This window comes from Geotrypetes seraphini, chromosome 6, assembly GCF_902459505.1.
Source record: "Geotrypetes seraphini chromosome 6, aGeoSer1.1, whole genome shotgun sequence".
NCBI classification, from domain to species: Eukaryota; Metazoa; Chordata; class Amphibia; order Gymnophiona; family Dermophiidae; genus Geotrypetes; species Geotrypetes seraphini.
The window spans coordinates 252,037,962-252,059,597 of record NC_047089.1 but is presented as its reverse complement, the minus strand read 5'-3'; the positions used below and the strand labels follow the sequence as shown (position 1 = coordinate 252,059,597).

At 46.5% G+C, this 21,636-nt stretch overlaps 1 protein-coding gene across 2 annotated transcripts in view; it reads right to left on the bottom strand.

Annotated features, from left to right (window-relative positions):
- Positions 1–21,636, bottom strand: part of CFAP47 (cilia and flagella associated protein 47) — a 1,062,207-nt gene that overhangs the window by 388,462 nt on the left and 652,109 nt on the right. For both annotated transcript variants that reach the window (XM_033947561.1, XM_033947559.1), the window contains exon 49: positions 2,538–2,649. In XM_033947561.1, coding sequence (XP_033803452.1) covers positions 2,538–2,649 — 112 coding nt within the window. The remainder of the gene's footprint in view (positions 1–2,537; positions 2,650–21,636) is intronic.

Here is a 21,636-nt window from a genome sequence, read left to right as displayed (position 1 = left end):
AACCATCCAAAGATTTTTCTCTAGGCCTGTCTTGATCATGTGTTCAGTTATTGCGTCCTGTCTCCTCAGTGGTATGATCAACAGGATGTCGTCTGCATAAATGTAGCATTCCCACCCAAATTTTCTGATGAATTTTCCCAGCGGTTGGAGGAAGATGTTGAACGGCATGGGTGACATGGAGGATCCCTGTGGTACCCCTATGACTGTTTCTTTCCAGTTGCTGGTATCCCCTTGCCATTCTACTCATTAGTCTTTTAGATAGAAATGATGCTATCTATGCCATGGCTTTTCCCTTGAGGCCTACTTCTCTACAACGTAATTTTAGCACTGTGTGTTAGGCTAGGCCGAAAGCTGCTGAGAGGTCTAGGAATCTCAGCAGCACATCTTCTCCGTTTGCCTGGTGTTTAAGGACAGAGTTCTGCACCACTATTAGCATGGTCTCAGTGCTTAGATGTCTTTAGAATCATAATTGGGCTTGGTCCAGCGTGGGTGAGTTTTCCAGGAAATCTGATATTTGTTGGCATGCTAGTTTGTCTACTAGTTTGGATATCCATGGCTGGTGGGTTACCAGTCTGTAGTTGGAGAGGTTTTCTAGGTCTTTTTCTTTATTCTTCAGCATGGGCTCAATGTCGGAGAGTTTCCATTTAAGTGGAACTTGTCTGGACTATAATGAGTCATTGATGAGGTCCGTGCAGTGGGAGAGTCCTGGACCTTCGAGCTCTCTTATCGGCTGAATCTGGCAGGTATCGAGGGATGGTAGGCCCGGTTTCACTCTTCTCAGTAGTTTCTTCACTTGGAATTCTATGATGGTTTCGAACTCTTCCATTTTGTCTCCGGTTTCCCCTTTGTGTTTGTATATAGATATGCTGTCATTTAGTCCATTGTCTTCCTGTAGTTTTCTTATTTTCTCAGTGAAGAAATTGCTAAATTCTTTAACACTTTGGGAGCTTTTGGTGGTGGTTTCTTTCTGGTTTTTTACCTAACAATCCGTATACTACCTGGTATAGGGTTTTTGTTGAGTTTCAAGCTTCAAGGATCTTTTTTTGAGAGGAATTCTTTCTTGTGTTTTCTTAATATAGGTTCTGTTGATTTTGTGTCAGACTTTTCTAGTCTCCTCGTCTTTGTCCGATTTCCTCCATTTTTTTTTCTCTCTCTTAAGTTTCATGATTTCGTTTGAGAGGGTGAATCCATCATTTCTTTTGTGTTTCATCACAGAGTCTTACCTGTTCTGTGAGGTCTGTACCATTGGTCTTGATTTCTTTGAGGTGTGTCTCCAGTCTGGTTTTGAATTTGGTACTGCCTATGAAGCCTCTTCCCTTGTTTGGTTTTGTTTCAGAGGCTTCTGATTGATTTTTAATTTTTGGTTGTTTTATGCTGAAGCGTACTAAATAGTGGTCAGGGCATAGCAATTTTGCCTTTAATCCTCCTCTTTGTTGAACAGTACATCTAAGGTATGTCCTTTAGAGTGGGTTTTTTTCCTTACTGTTTGGTGTAGGCCCAGTCCTTCCTGTTGTTAGACTATCCGTTGGGCTTTTTGACATGTTGGGTCTACATGTAGATTAAAGTCGCCGCAGACCCAGAATGTGGAGAATTTTAGGTTGGTTTCTGCGATAAGGTTCAAAATGTTCTACCATCCTTCTGTGTTTGTATTCCCTATTCTCACAAGTAAACATTCTGCTCATTTACAATATTGTGTACAATTCTGGAGACTGCACCTTCAAAAAGATATAAACAGGATGGAGTCGGTCCAGAGGAAGGCTACTAAAATGGTCTCTGGTCTTCATCATAAGGCGTATGGGGACAGACTTAAAGATCTCAATCTATATACTTTGGAGGAAAGGCAGGAGAGGGGAGATACGATAGATACGTTTAAATACCTATGTGGCATAAATACGCATGAGGTGAGTCTCTTTCATTTGAAAGGAAGCTCTGGAGTGAGAGGACATAGCATGAGGTTAAGAGATGATAGGCTCAGGAGTAATCTAAGGAAAACATTTTTACAGAAAGAGTGGTGGATGCATGGAATAGGCTCCCAGTAGAGGTGGTGGAGACAAAGACTGTCTGAATTCAAGAACGCATGAAATGGGCAAGTGGGATCTCTTAGGGAGAGGAGGAGATAGTGAATGCTGCAGAAGGATAGACTGGATAGGCCATTTGGCCTTTATCTGTCACCATGTTTCTATCACCTCTTTTTTATGAAGCGGTAAGATCCTCTGCACTGTTAGCACGCTTCCCTAATGTTAAAGGGGTTTTTTTTCTGTACGGGAAGATACTCCCAACAGTTATACCACATAGTAACTGCAAAACGTTACCACTTTTTAGTAAAAACTCCACTTGGTTTTGGTTATGCACTCTTTTAAACTGATCTTTCAAACAAAGACACTCAGCTTTTTCATAACGAAGTATCAGATGTTTCTGTGATAATGCACTTCAGGTAATTTCAACTGTCCTTTGTGTAGTTCACTATTTGCTTATCTGCAAAATTAGGTGTTTTATTATTTTTGCACGATGTGAAATGCATTATTCTACTACCCCACCTTTATATGTTCCATGTTTCCACAAACATATACTAAAAGGATAGGATTCTGTGACCCCAGGTGGTATGCTGAGGAATTGGTCTCCAATAACCATCGGAAGATCTGAAACAACCTACAAGAAGAAAAAAAACACCAAAAAGTTATGATCAATAGAAATCAGTTACTATTATGGCAACTTTAATGTCTTAAAACCAATGGGCCCACACAGAGTATGTCTTACTTTCAAATAGTCTCCTGTTATACACAATTTAGATATAAAACACATCACATTGATCAAGAAGCAGAGCGAAATTCAAGCTCTGTGTGTGCCACTTCTACCCACAAGTTAGGCCACTGGTTCTGGGTAGTATCACAGGACTGCCACTAGAGGCTGCGGCAACCTAGTGTGGTTTAAAGTGGAAGGAAAACTCCATTGTTTCAACCTAAAACTGCATACCCCATTGACTTGAATGGACTTGAATGATTCAAAATAATCTGGATTCTGAAGAACCAAATGAGTTATTGAGCTGAAGCTCAACCAAACTGGAAATGTTTGGCCTTGCAGACACATAAACCCATGCAAAGACACACAGATACACCACACATACCAATAAAACACACACAAATATTGAGAAGAGATCATTTTCTGGAAGAACTGGGGGAAGCGCTATGCTAAAAATGACCTTCTTAAGCATTGCTCATCTTAGCAGCTCTGCATTATATAGTATGTTATTAATTGAATAAATTAATGAATGTGCCCAATCCAGGACCACCTTTTTGTTTTCCTCCTTTGTACTCCATAATAGCCTCAATGGAAGGGCTATTCTATAAAGGAAAGTAGATATCTATATCCCTTTATTTATTCAATTTTCTATACTGTTCCCCTAGGGCAGGGGTAGGCAATTCCAGCCCTCGAGAGCCGGAGCCAGGTCAGGTTTTCAGGATCTCCACCATGAATATGTATGAGATGGATTTGCATGCACTGCCTCCTTGAGATGCAAATCTATCTCATGCATATTTATTGTGGATATCCTGAAAACCTGACCCGGCTCCTGCTCTCGAGGACTGGAATTGCCTACCCCTGTCCTAGGGAAACTCAGAACGGTTTGCATGAATTTGTTCAGGCACTCAAGCAATTTCCCCTGCCTGTCCCTGGGGGCTCACAATCTATCTAATGCAAGTGACTTGCCCAGGGTCACAAGGAGCAGTGTGGGTTGAACCCACAAGCCCAGGGTGCTGAGGCTGTAGCTCAGTGGTTCCCAACCCTGTCCTGGAGGAACACCAGGCCAATTGGGTTTTCAGGCTAGCCCTAATGAATATGCATGAAGCAAATTTGCATGCCTATCACTTACATCATATGCAAATCTCTCTCATGCATATTCATTAGGGCTAGCCTGAAAACCCGATTGGCCTGGTGTTCCTCCAGGACAGGGTTGGGAATCACTGCTGTAACTTAACCACTGTACCACACCACTAGTATAATTGAATACACACACACACACACACACAAATGTGTTTAGGTGTGAGCAGTGGCGTACCTAGGGTATGTGGCACCCGGGGCCCATCATTTTTTGACACCCCCCCCCCATGTAAAAAAATATTTTTTGTAATGACCATGAAACGGAATAAATGGTCAGAATAGAAACAGGCAGTGAAAATTTTCTTATATTCCAAACATAACATAACATAAATTATGTCTGAATTGTCATGACATCAGAAGTACATATGGAGTAGTTGCAGGTGATGCTTGGGACAGTTCTGATTGTGTTAGTTCGGTTTTATGTGTTTTTTGAATAGAAGGGTTTTTATTTCTTTTTGAAGGTTTTGCAGTCTGTGGTCGATGTCAATTGGTTGTAGAGTTGGGGGTCGAGTGTTGCAGCTCGAATGGCTAGGAGGTTGTCGAACAGTTTTTTTCTTTTGACGTTTTTGGTTGGAGGGTGTGTGAATGATGCGTGAGTTCTCCTATGTCTGTTTGAAGTGGATTGAATTATTTAGCTGAAGAAATTAGTTACCCCCTCATCCCACACACATTAATTCTCTTCCATTTTTGTTCCCATTATAAAAAACACTGATAAGTTCCCCCCAAAAAAATACATTAAAATAAGAAGTGAAACAAAGGCCCCTACAGATGAGAACATAACATAAGAATAGTCTAACTGGGTCAGACCAATGGTCCATCATGCCCAGTAGCCCATTCTCATGGTAGCCAATCCAGGACACTAATACCTGGTCAAAACCCAAAGAGTAGCAACATTCCATGCTACCGATCCAGGGCAAGCAGACACTTCCCCCATGTCTTAATAACAGATTATGGACTTTTCCTCCAGGAATTTGTCCAAATCTTTCTTAAAACCAGCTACACTATCTGCTTTTACCATAACTTCTGCCCACTTCATTTTTAAGTTTAGATCTTTCCTTTCAAACAGAGACCTTGCTAGATGTCAAATACAGCACAAGGTAACTTCACATGGACTTAGCTGTGCAGGAAATGTGAATCTCCTCATACACCCACCATATAGTGCAAAAATGTGCAAAGGTCTGTTTTTTTTCTTTCGATCACTACATAGCCTAATGCCACACAAGCAGCGCTGTTACAAACATATTCTGTAGGTCAATGCTAAGGATAACAAAGTTTCCTTCCTTGGACCAGAAGGAGATACTGATAAACCACTGGAAGAGATCCCAACACAACACCCAATGACCCACTCAGTGTGTGAACCAGTTGAGTGGAGTGGACTAACTGGGGGGTGGAAATGGGCCCGGAGTTTGCTCAGCAGAATTTCCCAGACCACCTCTTCCTCTCAACACATTGACACGCTGCCCCACCACCACTAGGAACACCTCACTGGGTAGGCCAGCTATGCTATAAACTTTATAAAACACATTATTATATTTTCTTATAAAGCACATATTTTAACTGAACTCTCTGACATCCTCAGCCTTTCCATTCACAAAAATAGAAGGAAGAAAAGTTCCCATTTCCTGCTGTCTCATGTCCCCGGCCTATACAATATTTTTTTTCTGCAGACCCTTCAAAAGTCTGACCAAATCCTCGTTTCACTTGCATTATAAAGTACTGAGGATGCCATCTCTCCCCAATCCCAGATCCTAAAGTCTAAGACAGTAGCGCAAACTAATGCTGCCAGATTCAGGAAAAAAAATTTTGATTCAATTCAGCCTATTGAATTGGTTTTTCAATTCGATTTTCCTGCCCAGTTGGGTGATTTTTTTCAAAACTCCTGGTGGGTTTTATAGCTTTTTCACCCCCTTTGGCTTCTCCTAATCACACTGGCGCTGTGGTGTAAATAAAATAAAGAAACAAAAGGACTTTTCCTCTCTCTGTTAAATCCTAGCTCACGTTTGCAGTCCAACACCAGCTCTGGCAGGATACACATTTCAAATCTGACATATTATAATCACAAAAGAGAAAATAAAATTAATTTTTCTACCTTTTGTTGTCTGGTTATATTTCAAATCTTGTTGGTCCAAGGCTCTGGTTTTCTTCTGATAACTTGGGGTCTCCTTCTTTCTTCTTTCTAACCATCCATCTGCCAACTCTGTCCTCCCTTTCCATTTCCCTTCCCTCCCCAGGAAGTCTGGTATCTTTCCTTTTTTTCATCTCCCTCCACAGATCCACCTTTTCTTAACTACCCTTTCATCCGGCATCTCTCCCTCCTTCCCCACCACCCGAGTTCACCCTCTCTCCCTTTCTTTTCCCAATTACCCTCCTATCCAGTATCTCTATCCCTCCTCCACACCATCCCTTGTGTCCAATTTCTCTCCCTTTCTGTTCCTTCCCTCCCTAAATCCCATGGTCCATCATCTCTCTCCCTCTCCTCTATTTTCAGACCAATTATTTCTTCCTCCCCCCAAAGTTTGGCATATGCACGTCTCTTTGAACACCCCCTTCCCTCCGTGTACTTCTAAACCAGGGTCCCCCCCAAAGGCCTGTCCCCCCTTAAAGGTCTGCCTGTCCCCCCTTGAAGGCCTGTCCCCCCCCCCCGAAGGCCTGTCCTCCCCCCCTTGTAGGCCTGTCCTCCCCCCCTTGTAGGCCTGTCCTCCCCCCCTTGTAGGCCTGTCCCCCCTTGTAGGCCTGCCTTCCTGTCCCCCCCTTGAAGGCCTGTCCCCCCCCTTGAAGGTCTGCACCCCCCCCCGAAGGCCTGCATCCCCCTGAAGGCCTGTCCCCCCTTGAAGGTCTGCACCCCCCCCGAAGGCCTGAACCCCCCTTGAAGGCCTGTCCCACCCCTTGTAGGCCTGTCCCCCCCCTTGAAGGCCTGTCCCCCCCCTTGAAGGCCTGCACCCCCCCGAAGGCCTGCACCCCCCCAAGGCCTGTTCCCCCCTTGTAGGCTTGTCCCACCCCCTTGTAGACCTGTCCCCCCCCTTGAAGGCCTGCCTGCCCCCCCTTGAAGGTCTGCACACCCCCCCAAAGGCCTGTCCCCCCCTTGAAGGCCTGCCTGTCCCCCCCCCCTTGAAGGCCTGTCCCCCCTTGAAGGCCTTCCTGCCTGTCTGTCACCCCCCTCCTCCTTGAAAGCCTGCCTGCCTGCCCGCCCACCCCACCCCGAAGGACCGTTCGCCCCTGGCCTCCCCGCACCACTATGAAGCAGCACTACCTATGCTCCCGGCCTTGCCGTTCAGTACCCCCCCCCCACCCCCACCCCCGAAGGACCGCTCGCCCCACTGACCTTCCTGCACCACCTATGAAGCAGCCGCAGCAGGATTCCGACGTCAGCGATCTCTGCGCTGCTTAGGCGCTGCTTCCTGCGTCACGTTCCCGCCCCTCCTCTGACGTCAGAGGAGCGGGACCGCGACGCAGGAAGCAGCGCCTAAGCAGCGCAGAGATCGCTGACGTCGGAATCCTGCTGCGGCTGCTTCATAGGTGGTGCAGGAAGGTCAGTGGGGCGAGCGGTCCTTCGGGGGTGGTGGGGGGGAATGAACGGCAAGGCCGGGAACACCCCCTCATGGCTGGCACCCGGGGCGGACCGCCCCTCCCACCCCCCCCTTAGTACGCCACTGGGTGTGAGCACTTATGCCTTTCATAGAGCTGGTTGAAATGCCTGCACCAAGATTGGGACATAGTGTGTCCTATACAATATTGTATAAATGCCATATGTAAATGATGCCCTGGTCTTCCTCTTTCCAGACTCTGCCTATGTGAATGTCCACCTGCAATGTACGTGCTAACAAAAATATAAGGAATTAAAGTCAGCGTTGAGTGTGTCCCATATGTGGCAAGACAGATTAGGATGTTCTAGAGAGGGCTTTGACAGCAACTCCACTAGTTGGAATGTAAGGGCAGTGCTGGGTGGACTTTTACGATCTGTAACCTGTAGGCGGGGAGAGTGTGGCACAGAGGTTAAAGCTACAGCCTCAGCACCCGGAGGTTGTGGGGTCAAACCCACGCTGCACCTTGTGTCCCTGGGCAAGTCACTTAATCCCCCCATTGCCCCAGGTACATTAGATAGATTACGAGCCCACTAGGACAGACAGGGGAAAATGTTTCAGTACCTGAATAAATTCATGTAAACCATTCTAAGCTCCCTGAGAGAACAGTATAGAAAACGGAATAAATAGTGTGAAAAGTAACCAGAGCTGATCCTGTGATGTCACAATGCCTCATTCCACCAATAAGAGCCAACTTCATCAATGATCTCACAATGGCTTCATGGTCCTATACTTGACTCACTTTTGCTACATTTTGATTTCTAGAGTGGTGCAGTGGTTAAAGCTACAGCCTCAGCACCCCTGAGGTTGTGGGTTCAAACCCATGTTGCTCCCTGTGACCCTGGGCAAGCCACTTAATCCCCACTGTCCCAGGTACATTAGATAGATTATGAGCCCACTGGGACAGACAGGGGAAAATGTTTGAGTACCTGAATAAATCCATTTAAATTGGGAGAACAGTATAGAAAATTGAATAAATAAATATGGCGAGACAGATCAGGCCAGGCTAGAGTGCACTTTGAAGGCAATTCCCCCAAATGGCCAAAAAGGTCAGAATCAAGTACAGTGGTGCCTCACACAACGAACTTAATTGGTTCCAGGAGCAAGTTTGTTATGCGAAAAGTTCGTTATGTGAAACGCATTTTCCCATAACAATACATGTTAAAAAAAAAAAATTCGTTCTGCAGCATAAAATATGCTAAGATGACATAAAAAAAGATAAATTTGTCAAAATGGTGAAAATGGTGGTCTTGCTGAGGCCAAACTCTTTGACGAGGTCACACTGTTTTAACCCACATTCACTCCTTCTAATTATTTCCCGTTTCATTTCAACAGAAATCACCTTCCTGCTTTTTTTAGAAGCCATGATATATAAAAAATATTGAGTTTATCTTAAAAGGACGACTGTATACAGTGAGAGAGGGCAGAGTCTCAGCAGCAAAAACTGGGACTTAACTTTTCTTTTTTTTCTAGCATCAGGGAAGCGGCGAGAGTAGCTCCGCCCCCCCAACGCATCAGCAGTAGGCGCCGGGCCCCTCCATAAAAGGAGGCGAGCCGACGGTCCGCCACTGCACAGGGAGCCAGGCGAAGGGCTGTGAGAGAGGGCAGTTAAGCGCAGTGACTAACGACTGCCTGCAGTGCCTGCGCGGAAGGATGCAATACATCGGCAGCTCGGGCGACTTCGTTGTGTGAAACGAAGTTCGTTGTGTGAAACGAAGTTCGTTGTATGAATCAAGACATGAAGTTCGTTGTGTGCAGCGTTCGCTGTGCGAGGCGTTCGTTATGCGAGGCACCACTGTATACATATTTTGTATCATATTCACTGTCGGATTGCCCATGAATTGATAATGAGCGTTACTGTTGGGAAGACATTGATTTTCTGTCATATACTAAATCTATCAAAAATGTAACCTATCTATGGTGTGATCAAGATTTTTTTCAGGTTACTCAGAGGCATGAAACTCTACAAGGAAGGGATAGACCCTCCCAAGAATGGAACAGAGTTCACTTTCCAATCATTGTAACTGTTTCAATAAAGATCACACTTCAAGCTAGGATACAGATAAATAAAGAATGTATCACAATTTTTCAATGCTTCAATGTGTCAGGGCTTTCTTTTCTTCATGAATAGTATTAAGTTAACATCACTGAAACTGAGTAAGTTATAAAATAATAACTTAACTTTATGAAGGGTTTGGGGGTCCCAACGTGGCCCCGTTTCACTTTCTTCCTCAGGAGACCCAATCATAAATTTGATAAAAGTCCTTTAAAACTCTGAATAATATTAGAATTGGTGAAGTTGCTCTCTCTTCACAAAGTTATTCTCAAACTGCCACACACATCTTGATCACACCATAGATAGGTTACTATTGTAACAGCAAAGTCAGTTCACATTTTTGACTAAAGTAATTTCTGACTTTTCCTAGTTTTTACTAGTATTACCCCCGTGATATCAGAAGGAAATATACTAAATCTATGGCAGGGTTAGGGAACTCCGGTCCTCGAGAGCCGTAGTCCAGTCGGGTTTTCAGGATTTCCCCAATGAATATGCATTGAAAGCAGGGCATGCAAATAGATCTCATGCATATTCATTGGGGAAATCCTGAAAACCCGACCGGAGTACGGCTCTCGAGGACCGGAGTTCCCTACCCCTGATCTATGGGGTTCCTGCATTAGGTCCCCTTCAGCATCTGCCTTTCAAATATCCAGCTCATATTAAGAGTGGGTTCCAGCTGTGAAGCTTATAATGACCCTGGGTCGATCAGAATTCTGGTCAGCCATGATTAAATTTTCTTTTGGTTCTATTTCTTAATTAGTTGCTTGATTATCAGGCCAAGCAATCAAGCAACCAATCGGAATACTTTTCAGATTCAGTAAAGACCCCTGTTATAATGGTGCCAGCGTTCACTTTTCTTCTTGCAATATTTTGATCGTTCCGTACAGTCATTAAGCCCTATTTATATATTCCAAAGGAAAACAATGAGGTCAGCCTATCTTGCCTCCAGCTCTTGCGCCATTGATTCACTCTCACATTATTTTTCAGCACGGCGTTTGTGCTGATACAATTCTTGCCAAATGACTGCAATAATGTGCCACTGTTTGCAATAACAAGCGGGCGCAAAGCAAGTCATTTAATTAAGGTAGCCAAGAGCTATGAAAATTAATTCTAAAGTGAATAATTAATGATATAGCAGTACACGTGAAATCGGAAACACAGCCTATGAGATTAAAAATTTGGTTTTGGGCTCTTCCTGTAGCTTAGCAGGAAAGTGTTGTACGCTTTCACACAGAACGTCTCTGGTTTAATTCCCGGTCAACAAAGGCAGTGTCCTTAATCCCAAGAGGTAAGAGAAGATATGATTGAAGTCTACAAAATCCTGAGCGGAGTAGAATGGGTACAAGTGGATCGATCTTTCACTCCGTCAAAAATTACAAAGACTAGGGGGATACTCGATGAAGTTACAGGGAAATACTTTTAAAACCAATAGGACATTTTTTTTTTTCTTCACTCAGAGAATAGTTAAGCTCTGGAACGCGTTGCCAGAGGATGTGGTAAGAGTGGATAGCGTAGATGGTTTTAAGAAAGGTTTGGACATGTTCCTGGAGGAAAAGTCCACAGTCTGTTATTGAAAAAGACATATCCTGTTTCCCCGATGGTAAGACACTGTCTTATTTTTTTTGGAAGGCCAAAATATGCTCTAGGGCTTATTTTCGGGGGGATGCCTTATTTACATTTTTTTCTAAAAAGGGGGGGGCTGTCTTATTTGACGGCTGAAGAATCGGTCGGCCGAAAAATCGTACCGTGTATGGCCAGCTTTATCCATCCTACCATATATTGTACCATTTAATGTCCCCAATGTTCTCCATCAGGGAAACACAGTAAAGAGATTATTCTGTAGTGCAGCATCAGAGGGGACTTGACAATGTGAAACCATTGTTTATATACCGTATGCATTTTAAACAGGCTTTATATACAGTAAGTGGTATTGCTCACAGCAAAAGAAACCTGTCTGCGTGTCTCACTTTTGGATGTTCCGGCCGTGAACAAACTCCTGCAGTCTCCGTTAGGGAGGGATGAGGGAAGCTGCCTGTGTTTCCTTGCGTGGAGTCACGTGCGCGTGCTGCAGTCCTGTCACTTCCTCCTCTTCACTTCATGATGAGGCGTGGCACGCAGCCATGGAGGCAAATACGGTAGACGGAGGGACCACACGGAGTCACCCACCGTACCACCCGATTCGGGTAAGCGCAGGTATCGGTGGGTGGCTTATTTGCGGGGGGGTGCCTTATTTTACATTTTTTTCTAAAAAGGGGGGGCTGTCTTATTTGATGGCCCTGCCTTATCATCGGGGAAACAGGGTAGGTGAAGACACTGCTTGCCCTGGCTCGATAGCATGGAATGTTGCTACTCTGGGGATTCCGCATGGAATGCTGCTACGACTTGGGGTTCCGGAATCTTGCTATTCTTTGAGATGTTGGAATGTTGCTACTTCTTAGGTTTTGGCCAGGTACTAGGGACCTGGATTGGCCACCGTGAGAATGGGCTACTGGGCTTGATGGACCTTTGGTCTGACCCAGTAAGGCTATTCTTATGTTCTTACGTGAGCAATCAAACCATTGTGACATCACTGATGAGGCTGGCTCTGAGGCACTGTGGAATGAGGCATTATGACATCACAATCTCAGCTCTGGAATGTTGCTTTCATTGGGGTTCCGGAATCTTGCTGTTCTTTGAGATGCTGGAATGGTGCTACTCCTTATGTTTTGGCCAGGTACTAGGGACCTGGATTGGCCACCATGAAAACGGGCTACTGGGCTTGACCCAGTAAGGCTATTCTTATTAAACTCACTTAGGTTTTTAGGATTATCACAGAGACTATGCAAGAGATACATTTGTATATCTTTATGGGAAGCTTCTATACCACTACTGATGAGTGGGGAGTCATTTCGGAGCGGTTTTCAAAGACATTTGGAATGGATTTTAAATACAGATTCAGATGGATTCCACTGTGATCGTTGTCGGCCTCCGAGCTGCCTGGCTAGGGTATCATGTTTCTATTTGCATTATTACACTATTATATATGTCTGCTATATTTGCAGAAGATTCCACAACACTGGAAAACGGTATCTGATTGTTCAGACACAGACTGAAATGTGAAAGATAAATATAAAATTTCATCTGTCTCTTGGCCTCAGTTTAAATGGCAGTTGGTACATCATCGTGTTTGAAAACACAAACCATGTCAATTCCAAATATCTAAGACGCAGAAAGATTAACAGAACATTTTCCACAGGCTATTTACAATGGAGTGGACAGTCAAACCTCGGTTTGCGAGTGTTTTGCAAGACGAGCAAAGTATTCTCGCAAAACTTGTCTCGCAAACCGAGTGATGACTCGATTTGCGAGCACCCACCCTGAGAACTGGCATCGCTCCCCCCCCCCCCCCGCTCGAATTGGCACCCTCCCCAGATGCATGCTCAAAGCCGGCAGAGGCAGGAAGAAGATCTTCAAGCGGCACCGGCACGTCCTGTGGGCTGCGTGCCGGTGCCAGATGGGGGGGGGGGGGGTGAGTTAAAGTTGGTCAGGCGGGGGTGCCTGTTCTTGCGGGGGGGGGGGGTGCTGTTTCGAGCGGGGGGGGGGGCTTTGCGAGCAGGGGGGAGCAATGCCGGTTCTTATGCCGGTGCCAGACTTAGGGGTGAGTTCAAGTTGGTCGGGCGGGGGTGCCGTTTCGAGCGAGGGAGGGGGGGAGCACCGCTGGCCTCGGGGTGGGGGGGTGGGAACGTATCAAAGCGAGTTTCCATTATTTCCTATGGGGAAACTTGCTTTGATATACGAGTATTTTGGTTTACGAGCATGCTTCTGGAACGAATTATGCTCGTAAACCAAGGTTCCACTGTAATAGGATTGGTGATGCCAGACTCGTGAGATTTCCCCTAGATTTTGAACTGAAAAGCAAGCCTTTACATGAAAGCTTGCTACAAGGACTGATAGGAAAATGCACTAATGCAGTGTTTTTCAACCTTTTTGTACCTATGGACCGGCAGAAATGGAGGAATTGTTTTGCAGATCGGCAGTTGAGGAGTGCTGGTGTGGACTCGGGTGCCGCTACTGGACTGCCAGGGGAGACGGAGGGGGGGGGGAAGAGTGACTTTTCCTATTAGGAGGCTTCTCCTCAGCCTACCTGGGGGATCGGGAGGTCACGTCTCGCGCTCTCTCTTGCTGCTCCGGTTCTGTGCCACGTGTTGCAGCAGCGGGACCGTCATTCCTTTTGGCCGGGTCTGGGAGCGGGAGGACCAAGAGAAGAGCGCAGGCCAGAGAGGGGGTGGCTTTCTGTGCATGCACAGCGGATGCCTTCAGGCAGCACGGTCAGCGGATTCGCCACTTGGCGCCTGCTTTGCGCACCTCCAACTCTCCAGTGGCCTTTGACCCAGAGTTGCCCATCGGCCAATGCACCAGGTTCGTGCAAGCTCCCCGTTTGTGGCCCCGGCACTGCCTGGAGGTGTTGGAGGACGGCTACACTGGTGTTTTTGCCTGGGTGGTTTACGAGGCGTTTGCGGTGAGCCACCTTTTTAACACGGTGCTTGCAGGGGACGTTGGTTCTTCGCGGACCAGTGGGAGATTTTTGCGGATCAGCACCGGTCCACAAGAACATAAGAACATAAGCAATGCCTCTGCTGGGTCAGATCTGAGGTCCATCGTGCCCAGCAGCCCGCTCATGCGGCGGCCCCAACAGGTCCAGGACCTGTGCAGTAATCCTCTATTTATACCCTTCTATCCCCCTTTCCAGCAGAAAATTGTCCAATCCTTTCTTAAACCCCAATAACGTACTCTGCCCTATTACGCACTCTGGAAGCGCATTCCAGGTGTCCACCACACGTTGGGTAAAGAAGAACTTCCTAGCATTTGTTTTGAATCTGTTCCCTTTCAACTTTTCCGAATGGCCTCTTGTTCTTATATTTTTTGAAAGTTTGAAGAATCTGTCCCTCTCTACTCTCTCTATGCCCTTCATGATCTTGTAAGTCTCTATCATATCCCCTCTAAGTCTCCTCTTCTCCAGGGAAAAGAGACTCAGTTTCTCCAATCTTTCTCTCTCTCTCTCTCTCTCTGTCTCTCTCTGTCTCTCTCTCTCTCTTTCTGTCCCTCTCTTTATATCTCTCTCTGTCTATTTCTGTCTTTCTCCCTTTCTCTCTCTCTGTCTTTCTATCTCTCTCTCTCTGTCCCTCTCTACTCTCTCTATGCCCTTCATGATTTTATAAGTCTCTATCATGTCCCCTCTAAGTCTCCTCTTCTCCAGTGAAAAGAGTCCCAGTTTTCCCAATCTCTCAGCGTATGAAAGGTTTTCCATCCCTTTTATCAGACGTGTCGCTCTCCTCTGAACCCTCTCGAGTAACGCCATATCCTTCTTAAGGTACGGCGACCAATATTGGACGCAGTATTCCAGATGCGGGCGCACCATCGCCCGATACAGCCATGGATCGGCAGTTGAAGAATACTGCACTAATGAGTGTCAGTTTTGTTTTATTTATTTATTTTTACAAAATCGTAATAGAGGTTTTTCGTGCCAGTCGGTGCACTGAATGCTCCTTGGAAGCACGACTCTCCCCAGAGGCCCCACCACCACAGCACAGCCCCCCCCCCCCTACAATTCTGAAGCCTATCTTCAAAAAGATCTAAATAGGATGGAGTCAGTCGAGGAAAGCTACTAAAATAGACAGTGGTCTTCATCATAAGGAATACGGGGACAGACTTAAAGATCGGAGCATGTAGACTTTGAGGAAAGGCGGGATAAATGTATGAATGCGCATGAGATGAGGAGGCATAGGATGAAGGTGAAAGGGGATCGATTCAGAAGTAACCTCAGAAAATACTCTTTACGAAAAGTTGGTGAATGCGTGCAAAAAAGTGGATCTGAATTCAAGAAAGCTTGGGAGAAGTGTGTTGGATCTCTAAATGGTTAGGCAGACTAGATAGACCAAATGGTCTTTGCTGTCCTTTTTCTCTGTTTCTATAAGCTTAACCCACTCCAGAGTCCCCTCTCATGGAACACCCCCCGCACCCCCTTCCAGCACTGTAAACAGTTTCTCCCTAGCATCCTTCTGTGTGTGGATATGCTAAGCCCCTTCCCTTAAGGCCTTCTAAATTAGCCTTCAGCCTGTAGATGTTTCTATGTTTCTCTGTAACTCATTCCCTGTGTCTGTCTGGGTTCTATGATCTCTAGAAGGGTGGGCGTGATCTCATTTTGTATCTCAGCCCAATACAAAATAGCAGCCAAGATCTTAGAGTATTTGGCGGCCATTTTGTATTGGGTCAAGATACAAGGCACGAGTGAGTGGCCATTACTCCCACTCCACTAGAGACCAGGTACCCTTGGTAAGCTTGGGAATGGGTCAAGCGTGTGTGTGTGGGGTGGCGAGACCTGCGGGTGAGAGCTATTTTGAAATCCTTGGACCCTCTCATGTACGGCGACCAGTGCTGTACGCAGTACTCCAGGTGAGGGCGCACCACGGCCCGGTACAGTGGTATGATAACCTTTTCCGATCTGTTCGTGATCCCCTTTTTGATCATTCCTAGCATTCTGTTTGCCCTTTTTGCCGCCGCCGCCACACATTGTGCAAACGGCTTCATCGACTTGTCAATCAGAACTCCCAGGTCCCTTTCCTGGGAGGTCTCTCCAAGTATTGCCCCGGACATCCTGTATTCATGCCTGAGATTTTTGTTACCGACGTGCATCACTTTACACTTGTTCCATCTAAAATCTGCCTCTACATGTGGTTTAATCAAAGAGAAGGGACAAAGAAAGCATACGTATAGGAAGTCATTTACTGATATTGTTAACTCTTGTCATTGTATTCAAGAAGTCCTGCAATAAATGTTGGCATGTGATCCCCACAAATCCTTCCCTTTGAAGACACTTCTTAAACAGTATTGAGTAATGAGACTTAAGACATAAGAATTGCCACTGCTGGATCAAACCAGTGGTCCATCGTCCAGCAGTCCGCACCCGCGGTGGCCCTCTGGTCAAAGACCAGCGCCCTAACTGAGACCAGCCCTACCTGCGTACGTTCTGGTTCAGCAGGAACTTGTCTAATTTTGTCCTGAGTCCCTGGAGGGTGGGCCTCTCTCTTTTCTCTCAGAAATCCCCTCAGAAGCTTTCAGATGATCATTAGTACAAAGCCTTTTATGGCCCTGCAAATCCCATGTAGTCTGAGCCTGCAAAACACCATAAACATTTCCAAATATTTATCCCCAGCCCAGGTCCCAGTAAACCAGGCCTAGAGAAGGCAGAACAAAGGAAGCAGCTGCTCATTTGTCCGGCCTTGAATGTTCTCAGCTCTTGGCAGTAGATCTTACCAGCATTTAATTTGCTTGAGATGCATTTGAATGCTGAGGGAGTCCTATGTGTGGGCATGTTTTGCTGCCAGGTAGCTCTTTTTCCAACAGATGTCAGGTCTGTTCTGAATGCTTTCCAGCTACTATCTCACTGCATTGTAGTATTTGTAATTCTGATTTTTTTCCCCACGTGAAATCAGCATTTTGGCTCTCAAAGTTGTATCAAAAAGCTAGAACCAACTTACCGTCTCCCTCCAGAAAGAGAGGCCTGGACTAATTCTGAGTGTTTGGCAAACTCAACACTACCCCTCGCTCTCTCCCGCTACAGTACTTGCGTAGCTCCAGATTTATAGTCGGATTGAAACAGACACTGAGAAAATAAAGCCAGCTTGATGAAAATCCTGTGTGTGAAGAGCTGCTATGAGCCACTAAGGCTATTTCTCCTTCTGCTTTAAAATACACACATTCCTTTCTGCGATAAAGGCAAAATAGAATAACGAGGAGGCAAGATTTATTCAGCTAATTAGAATTTTTATTAGCTATGACACAGTGGGCCCAATTTGTTAATGCCTTGGTGGGATGCTGACACTCAGACTAAATGCGGCTCATAAGCACCAGAATGTCAGGCAACACTTCATGGTGAAATGCAAACAAAGCCTTGGTAGGTGAGCAATCAGTCAAGGCAGTTCACGAGACAGCAACCCCCTGCCTAGACTAGAGCAGGGAAGAGAAGCAGCGAGAAATGTCTCTCTTGCTGCCAGATGGGGAAGTGGCCTTGAGGAGGGGCACACTGATGACCCTTGTTGCATGACACCCAAAATCGACACCCTATTCATGCCTCCGCTCATGCAGAGTGCACCAGGGTGGTCACCTCATTTATGCCTCTGCTCATCCAGAGTGCACCAGCGTGGTCACCTCATTCATGCCTCTGCTCATGCAGAATGCACCAGGGTGGTCACCTCATTCATGCCGCTGCTCATGCAGAGTGCACCAGGGTGGTCACCTCATTCATGCCTCTGCTCATGCAGAGTGCACCAGGGTGGTCACCTCATTCATGCCGCTGCTCATGCAGAGTGCACCAGGGTGGTCACCTCATTCATGCCGCTGCTCATCCAGAGCGCACCAGGGTATCACCTCATTCATGCAGAGTGCACCAGGGTAGAAAACCCATTCATGCCTTCTCTCTTGGTGAGTGCACTAGGATAATCACCTCATTCATGCAAATTATTGCTCATCACAACAATCTCCTCTTGTTTGACTAACCAAGAAAAACAATGGAAATAAAGTAGATCCAGAGAGAACTGAATTCAGCATTTCTGAGCCCCAACAGTCTCTTACACAACCGACTTCATCTTTTCCTGAATCTTGCTGCCATTTCCGTTATATTTTCACCAGTGTCTTCTCTTAGCTTCCCACCCTCATATGCAGGAGAAGGAAATGATTTAAAACATGTGGCAGTTTCCATAGAGGGAGCCATTGAAAAAGCAGAACATTACTTAAAAAAGCATGTCATTAATATTGAAACCATCAGCAGTCAGCGTTTCGCCCGGAAAACTGGCTGAGGTAAAAAAACAGATGCAACGTTACACTGTCTTAGACGCTACCCTGGAGATTCAGAGCCTCCGTTCAGGCCACAGCAGAAAGATCTCGCATGGTTATCACGTGGAAGATTTCTGCATGAAGCGAAGGATTTTAGGGTTTTAAGGAAAGGTCTGGGGGGAGTTATAATACTTTATCAATGTGTATGCCTCAGGTCCTGCTCATAAGGAAATAATTTATTCTAATGATATACATGAAAGGAATCGTTAAGCAGCAAAGTTTAGGTAAGGCTATTTTTATTCAGTATGAGACCGAGTTGACACCTCCAGCTTCTGCGCTCAGGAAAACTGAATTCAGTTCTCTCTAGAGTAGTGTCTCACAAACTTTGTCGAGCCTCGGCACACTAAACATAGTGTCCGCGGCTCGAAATATCCGGAAGAGCGCGGACGTCAACGCGATGATGTCACATGTATGCGTGATGTCATCAAAGCGGTGTCTGCGCGTGCGCGAAGCCCTCCAGACAGGCCCTGAGTCACCTTTGGAGGGTCACGGAGAGAAGACCAGTTGATTGCCTACAAGATGTGGTTCGTCCAGTAGGCAGTCAGGCGGCATCGGTGCCTCTCCTCCTCCCCAGCGTCTCATGGCACACCTGAAATCTCAGGAGGCACAGTAGGGTGTCACAGAACACAGTTTCCAATTCACTGCTCTAGAGCTTCACTGTTTCCGTTGCTTTTCTTTCTTAGCCAACCAAGAGGAGGTTTTAACTGCAAGTCACTATGCAATGAAGTCTCTCGACAAAGTATTCAAAGGCAAGGAAACAACACTCCAAACAACGATCAGACTTGTCAATCCACTCATTTTCCCAGTGGTCAATTACGGATGTAAAAGCTGGACACTACAGAAAGACGATTAAGAACATAAGAATGGCCGCTGCTGGGTCAGACCAGTAGTCCATCGTGCCTAGCGGTCCGCTCACGCGGCGGCCCCTTGGTCAAAGACCAGTGCTCCAAATGAGTCCAGCCTCACCTGCGTATGTTCCGGTTTAGCAGGAACTTGTCCAACTTTGTCTTGAATCCCTGGAGGGTGTTTCCCCCTATAACAGACTCCGGAAGAGCGTTCCAGTTTTCTACCACTCTAGCTTTGGTGCTAGAGTAGAGAGCTGCATGGGAACGGGGACCACAGGAATCCTATGGAGTCTGCAATGATCCCCTCCAGAACTGTGGGATGGGTCATCTTTGTTCGTGGATCCCGAGGGAATGGTACCTTCCTCTGGTGCACTCGCTCTTTTCAGGCCACCAGCAGTGTTCCTTCTTCCATGCTACTTGCAGCTGACCCTGAAACCTTCCCTCTGATGCATTTTGCGTCAGAGGGAGGACTTTCCTCTGTTGCAGAGGGAAGCTCTTCCTCTGACACAAACGCATCAGAGGGAAGGCTTTGGGTCAGCTTCCAGTAGAATGGAGGAGGGAAGGAACGTTGATGGCTGCCTGAAGAGAAAGGCCAGTAAGATGCTGCACTGGCTCGGGCTGGGTGGGAAGAGAGCGAAAGAGATACTATATGCATTGGGAAGGGGTGTTGGGAGAGAGGGAAGAGTTGCTGCATGGGCTAAGCCAGGGTTGGCAACCTGCAGCTCTGCTGCCCCCCTCTCCCCCCGATCTACCAAAGTACCTGGTGGTCCGGGGGGGGGGGGTCTTCGAGGTAGGAGTGCGGCCCTTTTGCTCCTGCCTCCTCATGGTTGCCTTCTAAAATGGCTGTCGCAACTTCTCTCGGTATTACTGGAAATGCTGCGAGCACCTGGGAAAGGTTGAGGCAGCTATTTTAGAAGGCAGCTGCGAGGAGACAGGAGCAAAAGAGCCACACTCCTACCATGAAGACTCCCGCTGGACCACCAGGTACCTCGGTGGTCTGGGAGGGCTACCTTTGAGTGAATGGGGTGGGGCATTTTAGGTTTGAGCTGGCAGAGTCTTGTGCCTGTCCCCAAGTCCCCCTACGGATCCTGGTGCCCAGGAAGGCCTTTGGGGGAGGGAAAATTGTGGGTTGGGAGGGAGAAAAAAGGGTCAGGGCCTGGAGAGGGGAGAGAGCCTTGGCTATGGGTTTGGGGGGGAGGGAGGTAGAGATGAGAGGTGCAGAGACCTGCGAAAGAAGGGAGGGAGAAATACTGGATATTGTGGTGGAGAGAGAAGGGGAGGACAGATGGAAAGGGATGCAAGATGAAGGAATGGTGGAGGGAGTGAAGGGAGAAACGAGGCATGCACTTATCTCCTCCCTCACTCCTGTTCCATCTCCCCTTTGGACCAGCACCTCTCTTTTTTTCTTCTTTTCCTACTATCCTGGCATCTCTTTCTCTCTTTCTGTCTCCCCTCACTATCTTGGCATTAATTTTTGCACCTCCCCGAGCATGTGGGTACATGAAACACCCTCCCATCTAATGGCATCTAATTCCATTCTCTCCTCCTCACCCCTAAAGGAGTCCGAGGCCTGTGCACCACCCCTGGACCCACCCAAACAATGCTTTGCTGGTCTAGAGAAGAACGGGCAGCAGCAAACCCCAGTCGATGCGGCCTGTGTCAGCTCCAAGGCTCAAAATGGCAGCTGCAACCTCTCGTGAGAGTTTGTGGCTGCCATCTAGAATTGCTGATCCAGCACGGGAAGCAGTGGTTTGAGATTGCTGCTGTCTGGGCATTATTTGGGTAGGTCTGGGAAGGTAGGTAGTGGGAGGCTTTCGGGAGAAAGTTTTTTTCCTGGAGGAGGGGCTTGGCTTGTCCTCCCTGAATGTGTGTGAGGAGGGAGATGAATGAGTGTGACTTGTTATCTGGGGATGTATGAATTGCAGCTGTACATTTCGCTCTCTTCCTCAGTGAGGTTCTCTTTCAAGCAAATCCAAGAGCTGCTCCTTTACCAGAGTGCCTATTTTGGCCCCTTTTCTCCGCTACAGCACTTCTTGTTTCTGACGCTACTTCTATTGATATTGCTGACTGAGAGCCTCTAGTTACCAGGGGGCATTTTAGGGCCGAGTTCTCTGACTTTAGTATGTGATCATAGGCTATGTGTGGGAAACTACTCAAGATTCTAAGGCTGCATGATACCCTTTAGGGGCAAATCACAAGGAACTACTTTCTTTCTGGTCTCCATCTGCTAGATGATGCCATTTCATTCCTGTTAGCTTCCCACAGATAATTTTAATTTAATTTAATTCTTATATACCGCTAATAACCGTGGGGTTTCTAAGCGGTTTACAAAAATGAATGCATTAAAAGATACAATAAATAAAAATAAATAAGATAGGTACTTGGAAATTCCCTAACTGTCCCGAAG